Source organism: Peromyscus californicus, unplaced genomic scaffold (genome assembly GCF_007827085.1).
Source record: "Peromyscus californicus insignis strain IS unplaced genomic scaffold, ASM782708v3 Scaffold_4__1_contigs__length_199733344, whole genome shotgun sequence".
Lineage (NCBI taxonomy): Eukaryota > Metazoa > Chordata > Mammalia > Rodentia > Cricetidae > Peromyscus > Peromyscus californicus.
This window is the reverse complement of record NW_026294562.1, coordinates 151,431,674-151,446,920: the sequence shown is the minus strand read 5'-3', so window position 1 is coordinate 151,446,920 and position 15,247 is coordinate 151,431,674. Positions and strand designations below refer to the sequence as shown.

The 15,247-nt window shown below is 41.0% G+C and overlaps 1 protein-coding gene across 2 annotated transcripts in view; it reads left to right on the top strand.

Moving 5' to 3' along the window:
- The window catches only part of Nell1 (neural EGFL like 1), an 839,269-nt gene that overhangs the window by 653,481 nt on the left and 170,541 nt on the right, over positions 1–15,247 (top strand). For both annotated transcript variants that reach the window (XM_052761990.1, XM_052761989.1), the window contains exon 15: positions 7,953–8,048. In XM_052761990.1, coding sequence (XP_052617950.1) covers positions 7,953–8,048 — 96 coding nt within the window. The remainder of the gene's footprint in view (positions 1–7,952; positions 8,049–15,247) is intronic.

The window sequence follows — 15,247 nt, the reverse complement described above, 5'->3', positions numbered from 1 at the left end:
TTAATGATAAGCGGGTGATGAAAATATATGAATCAAGCAATTTTATAATTTATTTTTTAAAGTTTTATTTTTATTTATATGTCTGGTGAATGTATGCCATGTGTGCATGCAGTGTTGGCAGAAGCCAGGAGATGACATCAGCTTCCTGCAAACTGGAGTTAAGGGCAGTCAGGAGCAGCCTGACTTGGGATGCTGGAAGCCAGACCTGGGTCCTATGGAAGAGCTGTGCATGTTCTTAACAGCTGACTCTTCTCTCTAACCCGAGTGACGTTTTAAAAGGCATGGGCTTAGTGGATTGTGAAAGTGAAGACTTGGACCATAGCTGTGTTTATAGTTGGTGTTGGGCAGAACAGAGCAAAACAGACAAAACTGGACCAGGAAAGAAGAGAAAATATTGCAGTGTTCTACATATGAGGAGAAGATTTTTGTTCTGCTTACCTTATGTGTACATGTGAGGGTCTGCATTTTAAATGGTTATTTCTTACCATTTTATTGTGGTGCAATGTTAATGGAGCATAACCTTAGCCAGCTAATGCACAGAGCCTAGGAAGCAGACTGAGAGACAGATGGACTTTCAAGGCGAGGGTAATGGCTGGTACGCGATACTTAAGGCCCTCTCCTAGCCTTGGAGCTCCCTGCATTCTCTTTCACTGTTGAGCCTCTCACCTCATTCTCTTCTCTTCAGCACACTCCTTCGTGAAAAAGCTTGACCAGAAAGGTCACATTTCCTGAACCTTCTGGCAATAAATAAATAAATAAAAACTGACTCATACAACAGCTCTCATGGAAATCCTTGCCCCAGTGTACTTGGCAGGGTTAATTATGGTCTCCCTGTGTCCCCCCAACTGTTCTTACCACTCCCATAGGTTTGTATTCCTTTTTATGATGTCACTGTCTGCTGCTAGAGGGTGGGTGTCTCTAGAAAGGAGACAATGTTCCCGACCAGGTGCAGATTTCTAAGTGCTCAGCTTATTGTCTGCACACTGTAGGCAGCAGGGCTCTACTGGACCCGGCTTGAGAGGCAGTGAGAACTCTCAGCTTCAAATGCAGGATGTCACTTAGTGGAAGTGTGGCCCTTGACACCTTTCTTAGGTCCCAGCCAGCATTTTCATCTAATAAGTGTCTGTCATGAGCGCACCATGACGCCGTAATAGGGAGACAGAATCCTGCATGCAAGGCATTACTACAGTCTCTGCCATTTAACAAGTTTCCTAAGAACAACATTTTGTACTGAAGAGAAAGGGGAAGCGTCTATGGGGCTGCTGGGAATACAACTGATTATGTTGAGGATGGTTTGCTTTTCTTTCAAAAACAGTGCATAGGAGGGGTGTAGGTGGAGAGATGACCAAGCCATTAAGAGCATGCATTGCTCTTTCCCAGACCTGAGTTTTATTCTCAGCACCCACATGGGATGGCTCCCAACCTCTGACACTAGCACCAGGGGAACTGATGTACTCCTTGGGCACCTGCAGCCAACTGTACTCGTATGCACATGCCTCATAGAAACATATACACATAATTAAAGTTGGAAATAAATCTTCCCAAAGGTATGATGTTTTACGTTGTACTTGTTTATTATTTTATTCTTTGATCATTTCATACAAGAACACAATGGACTTTAGCCATTTTCATTTCCTGTTACACTGTCCCTCATCCCTCTTCCCTCTTCCACTGAAATGCATGTTTTTTCCAAGTTGCTCTCCTAGTTTCATGTGGGTTTTGTAGGCATGACCTGACCCACTGCTCATGCAGGGCTGACAGCACAAACATGTTTGGAACATGGGAGTGTGCCAACCCTTAGTGACACACCCTCCTCACAGCCACCATTAACTGTCACTTGGCAGTGACTTTTAAAGTGAATAATTATTAAATTATGCGGTACCCCATAGATTAGAGAATCCACTGACAGCAAGTGAGAACTGAAGACATTTGCATGTTTCATATACTATAATTGGTGTTCTGCATGATTTTTATCCCTCTTGTCTCCATGTTTTCAATTTGTTTTATGGGAAGGTTGAGAAGAGAGAAATGGAAGACATAAGGGTTGAATACAAGTAACAGGATTTTGGTCCCAGAGATATTTTATGGAATTAACTGAGTGACTTTATTTATTTAATGAACTTAACTGAGTAACTTGGAGCAGAAGTTTTTTTCCAGCTTATCATTACTGACATTTCAGATCAAGCAATTCTTTGTTGTGCAGGGCTGTTCTGTGCCTTGTATGATACGTGGTGACATCCCAGGGCACAGTAGAATTCAGACCTTACCCCACCTTAACAACCCAAAGTACTTGAAGGGCCCTTTGATGAATCTGAAAAAGACCAAGAACTAAGCAAAAAATGAAACACGTCATTCCATTCATTGTTGGCAGAACTGCTTTGAAGAGTGGAAGTTTATGTCTGAGAAAATATCAAGAGGGCAAATAAAGCTGATATGATGCTCAGACCGCCAGCTCCCAGGATCGAAGTAGGCATGGGGCTATGCTGGTAACCTGGCTTTATTTCAGCTCACCACACTTCAAGCCTTTGATAAGTCATGGAAGCCGACTGACTTACTATTAAATAAATCAATAATGTGTTTAACAACATAATTGATGCCTTGCAAATGACTAGAAATGGGAGATTTGCCTGCCTGTGGTGATTAGGTGCTTCTGTCTGCTTCTTTTACCAGACAAACATCATCCTTATATATGTCTTTCCCACAGGATGGACCAAGGAAAATGGGCAGAGGGGTCAGAAATAAACCCAAGGAAGGATGCTCACTTGCCAGGGTTTTAGGATGCTCTAGGAACTAGTATATGCCAGTAAAACTTGAGGAGGACCAGGAGATGTATTCAGTGTGTGATGGGCTATTACTTTTTATTAGTGTATGCCGTGGTTATTGGATGTAACACCTGGTTCCCGTGAACACCTCAGTTGATTTCACATGCCAAAATTGTTCTCAGCCCAAGCATGCATTCTTTCTGTAGATTAAATCTCACTCAGAGGTTTCTGATTTTATTTTGCTTGCAAATATAAAGAGTTCTCTCAAAAACAGAAGCTTGCCATCTCAGAGTTGATCTGATCGAGCATCCCCTTCGGGGCAGTAAGTTAATAACAAATGGCACTAAAATAACAGATCGAAGCTTGTAACCTCATTGTCTTTCCTTAATCTGTTTATGTCATGCTTCGGGATCTAGATAGTAGTTGACAAATAAGCAGCTTATTAAGTCCCAGACCTGTGTCACTGAATTTCTCTGAGTTTGTAAGGGAGTTAAGATCCCAAGTCTGTGATTATTTGCATGGTTCTCTGAGGCTCCTGAGTCAGGAAAGACTTGAGCCCTGGCTCTATCTCGACTGCATATCTCAACTGCATAGGAATCTTTCTTGTCTTGCTCAGCACTGCATTGCTAGAGTCTGGAAAAGAAAGTGGTTCAAAATATCACTGTCATCTGGTCCAGAAGAATCCTGGTGATAAAAGCAGGAATAATCTTCAGTTGTGAGGACATCACGTTCGCCATGCATTGTGCTGAGTGGTTGAAGTTAGTGACTTGATTCAACCCTCTCAGTACAGGCAACATCATTACTAACCACCAGTGCCTTGTAATTGAGATAAAGAGAGATGAAATATTTTGCCAACAGTTACACAGACCTTAAGTCTAAGGTAGGATGGACCATAGCCTGCTTCTGTCCCCCACCATCTGCAACACTAAGGAGAGCAGGCTCTATATCTCACCTGGGCAGCACAATAGAGTCAATCCTGTTGGCAGAGGTATAGGTGAGTTAGCCCCAAAGTTGTGAGCATGGGGGAACTGTGCCCATTACTCATCTGTCTTGTGGTGACATTGGGCGAGGAGAGATAACCACCACCACCCTCAATGCCTAAGGCAGGTGGGAGAGCTGGTCATAAGAGCCAGAGAGCTGTTCCTGCCCCTCATCAGCTACAGCACTCAGGAGAGTAGACCCTATGCCATGCCTGGGCAACCCAGTAGAGGTGGCCCGAAGGTGTAGGTGTGAGAGAACTGACCCTGAGGACATAAATGCAGAACTGGCTCTGCCCCTTGCTCATATTCACAAGGGGTAACCTAGCCAGGGCAATGCAGGAGAGCTCACTCTGGTGGTGAGGACAAGGGAGAGCTGTTGGGCTGACCAACCCTGGAACTACCCAGGACCAGAACCAGGATTATGAGTTGGTCCACCCCAACATCCACCCTATCTGTGATCCGTGGGAGCACATGAAGGGGCCAGTCTTGCAGATCCAAACCTTCAGGATCTCAGTGGCACAGGGCAACAACAGGATATCCAAGAGGAGTCCCAGTGAGGACCTAGCATCCATAAGCCTCAAACCAGACCAATGACTCTTTGCAATGAACACTTTAAAGTAAAGATATTTGGATAAAAGGGAAAAAAAGCTTATCAGGACAAGAGTAATCACCCACCATGTTTAAGCTAGAATATAGCAGTTTCTTTTTCATATTTTATGAACTGTAGCAAGAAAATTTGTGTTGATCTTGATTCCCCCAATGCAGTTAAAGTTTTGAATGACAAGGTCTTTTGTTACTTTGCTTTGTTTTAATTACATTCTCATTTTGTCTAATGGTCAAGGGGGCAATTATTTCCTTCCTTATTCTAGATAAATTCCATTTAAAATTGTTATATACCTAAATCTATGAGAGATGTAAACAGACATAGACAAAAGTGTAAGGATTATCCAGTAGTGGAATGGATTAAATAGCCATTAAGTAAACTGGTTATTATGCTATCTGGTCATATTTTGTGTTTGAATTTCAATCAATTTCTTTAGCTCTTATGGAACTATTTAAGAAAGAATAAACCTGCTTTTCTGAGCATGGGATTATAGGTGAACTTACATTGTAACAAATGAAAGGAGACAGAGTTTTGTAGGTAAAGGTGTTAGCTTGAGCTATAGCTCTGCCAGCCAGTGCCAATAGACTCATGGTTCCTGAACCTCATTTTGAACATTTTTATATCAAAACAATAATAACTGTAAGATACTTCCATGCTGGCATCATCAGCATATGTTGGTAAATTTCTTGTCAGGCTGGTTTGTTTTTAAGGTCTTTAAATTTTTTTATTATTATTTTATTTTATGTATATGAATGATTTCTTTGTATGGATGTCTGTGTACCATGTGCATGTAGGGCATGCAGAGGACAGAAGTGGGTGCCAGATGCCCCTGGAACTGGAGTTACATATGGTTGTAACTGTGTGGGTGCTGGAAACTGAACCTGGATCTCCTGGGAAAGCAGCCAGTTCTTTTAACCACTGAGCCATCTCTCTAGCTCCCCAGGAAGGTTTTTAATATCTTGTCCCCAGTCAATACTTCGTGGTCACCATGATGCTGTTACCAACTAACTTTACATAACAGAACTCGTAGCATGATGTATGTAAAGTTCTTTACAATACAAACTCATTTCATCATCATGGAGCCTGTTACACATCACATAGTCATGGAGCCTCACAGGTTCTCGTAGTGAATCAGGAACACAGACCCAAGTCTTTTAACATGATCTCCAGGGCCCAGGTGTATTGTGGGGATTTATTAAGGCAACTCCACGTAGTTAAAAGGGAGGTTTATTTTGGGGTAACTTACAGCAAGTAAAGGGATTGGTTACAGGATCCGGGAGAGGTGAACTGCAGTCCAACGGTACTCTCTGGAGAACTCTGCTTGGTCTACCATTCAGCGTCCAGGATCACCAGCAACCAAGAGAGCTGGCACGTTTGGATCTCGATTCTTAAGGGCTCCTATCTTGGCCCCGCCTCAGGGGCAGGTCATAGGTAGGCATGACAGTTACCTGAAGCCTCACTGGGGGTAGTACTTCCAGTTCAAAGCTGGAACAACTACCCACTTCACAGGTGACATGTATCTGTACAGTAAGGAAAGTCAAGCTGAACGTTCTCCTTCCAGCTCTACAGTCTTCTGCCAGGCCCTGACATTCCCTCTCACCCACTTCCCTTTGACACTCTTCCTTTGCAGAAACACTTCGTCACATTACTGTGATGCAGGGGTATCCTTTAAATATCTCACTGAAAATGCCACTCACAGAGCTTACACAGTGTGATTTCTCAAGATGCATATGTGTTTCTTGATGAACACACCAAAGTGGATTTTGCCTAGATCTTTTATATTGTTGCTGTTGTTTTTGTACCAGCAGGCTAACGTGCTGGGAGAAGGAAATAGTCCTTCAATTCCAAGGTCTGCACTCTCCTCCAGCACCAAAAGCAGCTTACAATTAATTGCTGAATCTGTGGAATATGAGTTTACCCAAGAGATAGTAAATGATGTGGAAAACAGCAACATTGTGATAAGTTCTATGCCTTTGACTGGTTCTCAGCATTCCAAACACAGCCTGTGGCTTTTTATAGCTAGACTCATATTAATTATGTGATGATGGCAACATACGGCCAGGACATTTTTCCAGGGTGACATTTTCTTACTACAATTAAAATTTAAAACTGTTGTTCACCCAGCTCTCATATGAATACAAGGAACTCAGCCTTTACCATTTCAGCTTCATTAATAGCAAATTTCAGTGACTGTATTAGTCAACAAGTTGCGTGGATGGTTATATGGTAACACTTTTCAGTGGCTTATCCTGAATGGAAGTGATACAGAATTACAGGAGTAGGAACTTTACTATCAGAGCAACCTGCAAAAGGGAGACTAAGCTGTCCAGCAGGTATCTCCAGTCACTGCTGTGGGGTTAGGACATGGTGATGTGAAAAGCAGTTTCGCCAGTGTTCTTGAGGGTCTGATGGTGGGGTGGTTGGGATGGGGGCTGGTAACTCTGTGTGAAGGGACAGTTGTGAGTGCTGCCTTGCTGTGGGTGTGTAACAGGGAACCCCCTCAGCTAGGAAGCATTTGGGGAAGTGTTTGGGGGTGAAGTCTGGGGTTCATTTCTGTGTCTGTGAGAAAAAACCCCTGACAAAAAGCAATGTAAGTTGGGGAAGGACTCACAATTCCAAGTCAGAGTTTATTACTGTTGGAAGTCAAGGCAGGAGCTTAAAAAAAGCTGTTCCCAGCTATAGTTAAGGAGAGAGATTAAATCCAAGGACCCTTGCCTGCTTATTTGGGCTCAGCTATCCTCCTCTTCTGTTGTACTCTTCAGAATCCCCTGCCTAGAGGATGGTGCCACCCACACTGAACTGGGTCATTTGATATCAATTAATAATTGATATAATACACTGTAGACAAGCCCATAGGGTAACCTGCTATAGATAATACTTCATTAGGATTCTCTTCATAGGTGAGTCTGTGTTGTATCTCATTGACAGTTAACATTAAGGAGTTCAGGTAGGGTGGGATAGCTCTGTAAGACTTACCAATATGTGGAAGTTGAGTCTGCACCCTTTCAAGAGATATCTCATATTCAGATACTTTCCCTAGAGGATTAATTTAGGATGTGTTAAACATCTTAGCTATGAAGAGAATGGGTTATTTATGGAGGTAAAATACTGGAGTCAGGTTAAATATCCAAGAGTAAAGGGTTCATTAAAAATTTATTGTTTTATAAAAATGTTACCAAGTACCAAAATATTTTTGAAAAATTAAAAAAATTTATATTGTCATAAAAGACCATATAAATGATATTTTTTGGGAAAAATAGTATCTAAGGCAGTGAGAATTGAAAAAGTTACCAACCTCACCTTTCCCTTTTGAACTATTTATCTCAGATGATTTCAAACAAATCAATAATGATGGCAGTAGAAACCTCTGTCTATAGCGGCTCTCATTTAGCACATGCCAAGCCCAAAGTGCAACACCTCACATCTGTTATTTCAACTGATTTGATATAAAGCAGTGGAAAAAGTATTGTTACATGTATTTCTTCATGTGCATAGAAAAATTTGAATAAGCCAGTACAGAGGTGTATTCCTTGGGCAGTGTATATAAGGAATTATGTGGGAGCTCCAACATACATTACCTAAACAAAGTCTTTGTTCCCACAACAGCATTCTGTGAGGAGGGCTGCAGATATGGAGGTACCTGTGTGGCTCCTAACAAATGTGCCTGTCCTTCTGGATTCACAGGAAGCCACTGCGAGAAAGGTAAGGTGAATCTGACCTGTTTTTCAGGTGTGTGTGTGTAGGTGGGAAAGCAACTCAAACAGAATGAATGGAAGCTGTTTCCCTCAGAGGACTCTGGGAGCTGACTTAACATATTGTGTTTGGATGGTGGACTTGGCTATCCAAAGCTGGTCCCTTTTGACAACTGGACGGCATAATGGACTTTTTCTTTCTGAATATGGAGTCTCATTTGCTCTCCCTTCAATGCATCTAGCTTAGCAAGGTCAGGTCTTTTCTCTGCAGCAGTTTTCTGTGTGTGTTTTTATTCAGTGCTAATTAGAGATAAAGCCTGATAAACTGACCTGCCCTACTTATCATCAATCTGGTAGCTGTTCACAAAACTGCTGGAGTTGTAGCAATCTGCTGTGTTAATGGAACCTGAAAGGGCAGGACACGCTCTTTGCATAAAAATCACATTAGAGAATTCCAGCAGCAGGATTATTGATATGCTTGGTATTTTATTCCAGTATTGGTTTATTGGGAATATTATCATTTATGAACTCAATAATTTAAGGCAGTTAACATCAGTATGTTTCCTCTATATGCACCTTTCTGTTTACACTAAATGTGGCATTTACACGTGGTGCTGTTTCGTGAAGTCTAGCTCACCTGGTGATTGGGAATGCCCTACCTGTGCACATGAGAAATTTGCAGTTTGCACTTGTATATGCGAACCTGTTAGCAAGGGTATCAGAGTACACACAAGTAAACATGGAGGTTTATTTTGCCATGCTTTTTCTGCGATGCACTCACTACACTGTGCTTTCCTGAGTCTGCATATCACACTTGATACTTCTCGAGTCATGGCTTAGGAAAATGGACATGATACTGCAAGTAGCCTGTTAGTCAAAGAGGGGCAAATATTCTTATCTAATGCTATAGGTAAAAAAGATATTATTTCATTTCTGTTGTGCTTAAAAGCTTCTGAATTTGCATCATGGATTTTAAAAATGTAGCCATTTGCTGGGCATTGTGGCCCACACATTTATTTAATCCCAGTATCAGGGGGCAGAGGTAGATAGATCTCTGTGAGTTGGAAGCCAACCTGGTCTACATAGCTTTAGGCCATTCAGGGATATACAGTAAAACTCTGTCTCAAAAAAGCAAACGTAAACAATTACTTTCCTCCCTTCTGGCCACCATGTTACATTTCACTGTCTATTCTGTACATTTGTATATTCCCTTGAAAATGTGTCCATATTTAACTCCATTAAATATTCAGTGAGGAAATCAATGAGTGACTGCACCATTGTTTCCACAGATTGTGATCTTATCAACAAACCAAATAACTTTTATTAAATAATAATTAATTAGCTTGTCTTTTTTTTTAAGTGCCAGATTGTCAGAACATCATGAGAATCTTGCCTTGTGGAAATTAAGAATTCTTGTTCAAAGCAAGGGAACTTAAGGGTAACAGCTCTTGCAATACATTTACTTTTAATTAGATTTTTAAAGGAAAAAAGGAACGAAAGGATTCTTATGCTTCATCTACACCCACCCCTTTTGTATCCTTAGACAGAATCTATAGGAGCTAACAAAGCACAGAACAGTGAGTGATGTTCATCATGGAAGTTGCAGACATCACTGCTAATGGAGGGCCCATCTCTATTAACAAATTATATGTTAATCTTTTTCAGTGTGTATTTTAATATTAGAGAAAACATTAAAGTGATATGTAAAAGTTTTTACTTTTTGTTTTTTTACACAGAGTCTTGTTATATAGGTTTCACTGACTTAGAACTCACAATGTAGACCAGGCTAGCCTTGAACTCACAGTGATCCACCTGCCTCTACCTCCTGATTGCTTAGACTAAAGGTGATTGCTACCACACCCTGCATTAGATATATATTTTTACTCTCATTTATTTGGCAACAATTTAAAGTTGATATGGGGTCAGTAACTTTTGCAATAGCCCAAAATAAGATAATTATTCAAGTTGCATCCTATAACCTGTGGTTCTCAAGGGCAGATGAATGGCATTCTTATTAAAATATAGATAGTTCATTTAGAGTACAGCATTAAGGAGATGTGGAAGTAAAACAGGAAAGTAAGACCTATAAATTATAATGTCAATGTCAAATGTTTGCTGTGTAAAGAATACAATGCCTAACTTCAAAAGTTAAACCAACACTTTCGGCAAACTATATGAAAGGGAAATATTGATAAACAGTAAGATGGTTTGTTTTATGTGCTTTTATGCAATCAAATAATAAATTCTAATATTTAAATGCAGTTAAATATTTTGAGTAACAGTAAGATGTACAGTATGAAGAAATAAATTTTGCCTAAAATGAAACAAAAATACATAGATCTGTCTCCTCCAAGGGTCAGGGAGCATCGAGAATGAGGAAGCAGACATGCTAAGAGCCAGATGATGGGGATGAGGTAGAGACATTGTCTTCTGGATGCAACAGGCTGCTGCTGCAGTCATGAGCATACAGAGGCTGTGGCTACCTGCACCAGCCCTGCACACATACAACCAAAGACATGAGTATGATGGAAATGTTTGGGAGGAGGAAGGTGCGGACAGGGGAGGACAAGGGAATAAGAGAGGGCAGTGGTGAGTGAATGTGATGACAACACATTGAACATGAGGAAGAACTTGTTAGAAATAAATTGAATATATATTTCTGTACCACTTCCCCCAGATTAAGGGAATTGCAGCATGAGGAATGCTTCTACAAATTTGCATTTTCACTGAGTAGCTCTGGGTACTACAGCATGTAATCATAATACCTATTGCATATTTTAAGATTACAAATCTTTGAGGGGGTTATTGCTACATAGTAGGGCCAGCAGTCAGTGGCAACCCATAGAAATACTGTGGATTCTTTTGTTATATTGATCTCCCCTTTGTCCTGTTTTCTACTCAGTAAGTGAATCTTTGAAGCACTCCTTATACTTTGGCCTCTAATGTACCGTGCAGCAAAGTATAGGTACCTAAGAAAATTGAGACCAGAGGCAGAAAGGAAATGTTTCTAGGAAAGTCCTTTATTTTAAAAGCAATTTTACATGCTTGGATTCTTACAACATCTTACATGGAAAATATCCATTCACATAAGAATCTTCTGTGTGTGATGCTTTGAGCACATTCATCCTTTTAATGCTGGTCAGTGTGCTATGAGGTTCTTCATAGACAGGAGCAAATGTATATTTCCCCCAATTAGTTGTGCACAGGGATCTAGTTGAATTGTATGGTGACCACTGCAAGTCTGTGTCCTGTGTGCGCTCAATTGTTCTATAGTGTTGATTATTCGTTTTTTGAGCATCAAGTCTATTGGCCACCGAAAAATCCTGCTTTTCATGAGAATCAGAGAGCCAATGACAGCATGCAGGTATACTGTGAGTGCCAGTGATTCAATTACACTAAATTGTCTATTCACTTTGGTGTAGGACTAAATTTCCTTATTTGAGCCTCTTACACGTGTTTCTCTGGATCCTCTAGTTACTGATTTTATTCAGTGCTTGTGATATGTAGCTTTTCAAAATTCAAGTACACTTACTTAGGTTGCTGAAGTTGTTCTTTTAAATAAAATGTTGTTTGTAATGGAATGAAATGACCCTGCTTGTATGTAACACAAAGATCAACAACTCTGCACTTGGTTTCTGTTGATATGGGTTAGTTAAACTTCAATTTTATATAACCCCGTTCATTCATGGCAAACAAACATTGTCCGTGTTGTTTCCTGGACATGTAATGTTAGTTTTAAATTTACCCTTTGTATGTCTCTTTATTGTGCCTTTAGCATGTTTTAGTTTCATGTTAATGTGGATAATTATGTAGAATGGAAGGATCACAGTACTAGGTTCTATTATTCTGCTAAATGAACATAGCATTAAACTGCTCCCAGACTTCTTAGCTTCATTCCCACATCTTTATCTTTATTTCAATCCTCATCAGAGGCATTTGTTTGGGTTAGTTTTTAATAGAGCACTGGCCAGTGTCAAATGAATGAACGTGCCAGAGAATGCGCCACATATGGTAGTTGGTTGTAAGTACAGGGGTCCATGAGTTGTCAACATGCAGAGAGAAAGAGCAACTCTAACTGGGATGTCTGTATCACTCTTTCCCCACACAACTATGGGATTCCCTTGGAAGATGCCTCCGGGATTGGTGCCTGGAGCAGAACAGCATTTTCCAGGTGTCACACCCCAGTTACACATGAGTTCACAGAAGCTGTGATGGCATGCACAAGACTTGCCCAGGATCAAGTCAGCTGATGGGAGAGGTTTGTGAAGTTCTGCCCGCTAGGTGAAGAGCTATTGGGAATTGGTGGTTGACAGGGAAGGCGGGGAAGTAAATTTTCTTCAGGGATGCAGGGCCTGGAAATCTCCCCATTGGGCAGTAGATGGTCCCAAGGCCATAGATGCAACACTAAATAGATTAGGGTTTTTTGTTTGTTTGTTTTTTGTTTGTTTTTTTAATCACATGAAGTTGGTAGGGGAAAGTACAGGGCTTTGGTATGGGCCTTGGATCTCAGGAAGTTTCCAACTTGAATCCTTGAAAGGGCAATCCTTTTATCTGTGGAAGTTCTAACTCTATGCCCCTTAGTGGCTTGGTTTCCCTGCCAAACTGACAGGTGATTGGGATTTTTTTCAAAGCAGATACTTGACCCTCACCCTAATCTTAGTCTATGTGCAAGGAGATGCCTGCCAAGTTTTAATTTCTCCTCTGCTCTAGCATGTGCTGGGGATAGGCTTTGAACCAGTCTCTCAGACTACCAGATCTGCAGCAGATACTAGCTGCTATGGACCCTGTCATCTGGAGGATGCTTCCAGGTGTTCCTGAAGTTTGCTACCCTCAACCCCACCCCAAGTGAGTTTAGGAGGGAAGTTCTCTTCCTGAACGTGAGATCTTGGCAAATAGCCTTCCTCCAAGGCAGTTCTCCCCTGGCTTCATGAGTGCCCCCTGCTGGATTTTGGGGCTTGGGTTCAGAGAGCCAGAAGGCATGGGCTGATTAACACAGGCTGGGCATTTTACTTGGGTTGTAAATATGGTTTGGGATCTGAAAGTTCTTAAAACTATCACATTAGGTTGGGGATTTAGCTCAGTGGTAGAGAGCTTGCCTAGCAAGGACAAGGCCCTGGGTTCGGTCCTCAGCACTGAAGAAAAAAAAAAGACAAAATGAATCAGAATGTAAATATTTCACACACACACACACAAAGCCAGGCGGTGGTGGCACACGCCTTTAATCCCTGCGCTCAGGAGGCAGAGGCAGGCTGATCTCTGTGAGTTCAAGGCCAGCCTGGTCTACAGAGCGAGATCCAGGAAAGGCACAAAGCTACACAGAGAAACCCTGTCTCGAAAAAAAAAGAACAAAAAACAAACAAACAAAAAACCCTATCACATTATTATGTATCAGAACCTTAACATGGAAATAAAATCCAAATTTAATATATTACAATGGAATTCAGTAAATTTCGATAAATAAATGAATAAATAAGTTTCACAAGGTCTAATCATTACAGTCCATAGATCCTAACTGCATGTAAAGATTGACTTCAACAGAGTGTGTCATGATGAGGATGAGGATGTAGAATGCCTTGGGAGACTTGGAAGATGAGCCTAGGAATTCCGGGCTGTTTTTGGTTCCAGTGGAAGCATTCATTTCTGTAAAGCTGTTAGCACCTTCGCTGTTCAGAAAGGAGCCAATCATTTTAACAGATTGACATTCACCATAAAATAAATGAAGGCTATTAGGAATTAGCCTGTCTAGGCTGCAATGCAGAAAAGAATAGCTGTTTAGGTGGCAGGCAGCTCGTGCCTCCCACCAGGCACGCCTGCACTACTGAACTGTGAAAGTCAAGAGTCTGCTTCCGAGTCCCATTTTTAATCCTGTGTTCTGAAAAATACAAACACCGCTGTAACGTGAAGGGTACTAGCTAAACAGAAAGCCAGGCAGCTTTCTGTGACCCAGTGACCAACTGGAGCCCAGAATGACAAACTTACCTTAGCACATCCTCATAATTCTTTGAGTTTAAGAACATGTACCACACTATAGATCATGTGGGGGAAAAAACGTCTTATTGAAGCCCCAAGGTAGATCTAGAGGTAATATAACTCAGGACTTGTGTCACTCTATCCTAATAAGGTTCATTGCTTGGAAATGTAGCTATCTGAAAATGTTCAGTTTGGTCCAAGATAGGATGGATCAAAGAACATGATCTATGCATTCCTCCTGGTGCTGGTTTAAATGATAAGCACTTCCTGAGGCCATGAGGTAACATGGTTTTATCACAGCCTCCAGTTTAACAGAGACCTTGAAATTATCTGTAGGTGACTGCAGTTTTAACCAAGTAGATGGGGGCCATGAGGAGAGATCTGGAAGATTATTGTATTAAGTGATACCATGCTAAGAAAATCTTTTCTGACCCCCTAGTCCTTAAAAGATAAATGCCAAACCTTATAGTGTGGTACACAAAGACCTGTGTGATTAGACCTCTGCCTCTCTCTTGCTTTATCTCCTCCTCTTTTTAAATCTCGAATTTTGGCTCATCTTAAACTACTCCTAATGCTCTGTATATTTTTGGATCTCTGAGCTTTTTCTTTGTAATTGTTCTCTCTGGGTATAATATACACAGGCTTAAATATTTATCATTAATGTATGTAATATCCAGTAATAGGAATGTCTGGTTATTGAAAGTCCCTAATAATTCAAAAAATGTATTCTCTTACATTCTTCCTAAGTCTTTCATGTTCTCTATGCTAAAGTACTAAATCCATTTGTTCATCTTTTTCAATGTCTACCCAAACCACTTAGCCCAGCTTTTGAAATTCACACGTAATCTCTGCTGGGTAGTTTTATGTCAACTTGATATCATCTGAGAGGAAGGACCCTCAATTGAGAAAATGGCTCCATAAGACAGGGTAGGTTTAGGCAGGCCTGTATGGCAATTTCTGAATTAGTGATTGATGTGGGGTAGGGGCTGGGGAGAATTCAGCTCATCTGTCTTTTTTCTACCCTGAGACTTCAGCCATTCTATCAATTTTTGAATTTATGAAATGAATTCTCCTTTTCTCCTGCCCCAACTTCTGTCTTTAAACAGGTTACACGGAAGTAGTTTCTTCTGCTCTACCACATTACCCAGAATTCCCTTTTCTTTATTTGAGGGGTGAGAGAGGAGGGTGCTGTGTGACTTGCATTTGGATGGGGCAGTGACTAGATCTCTGAGTCTAGAC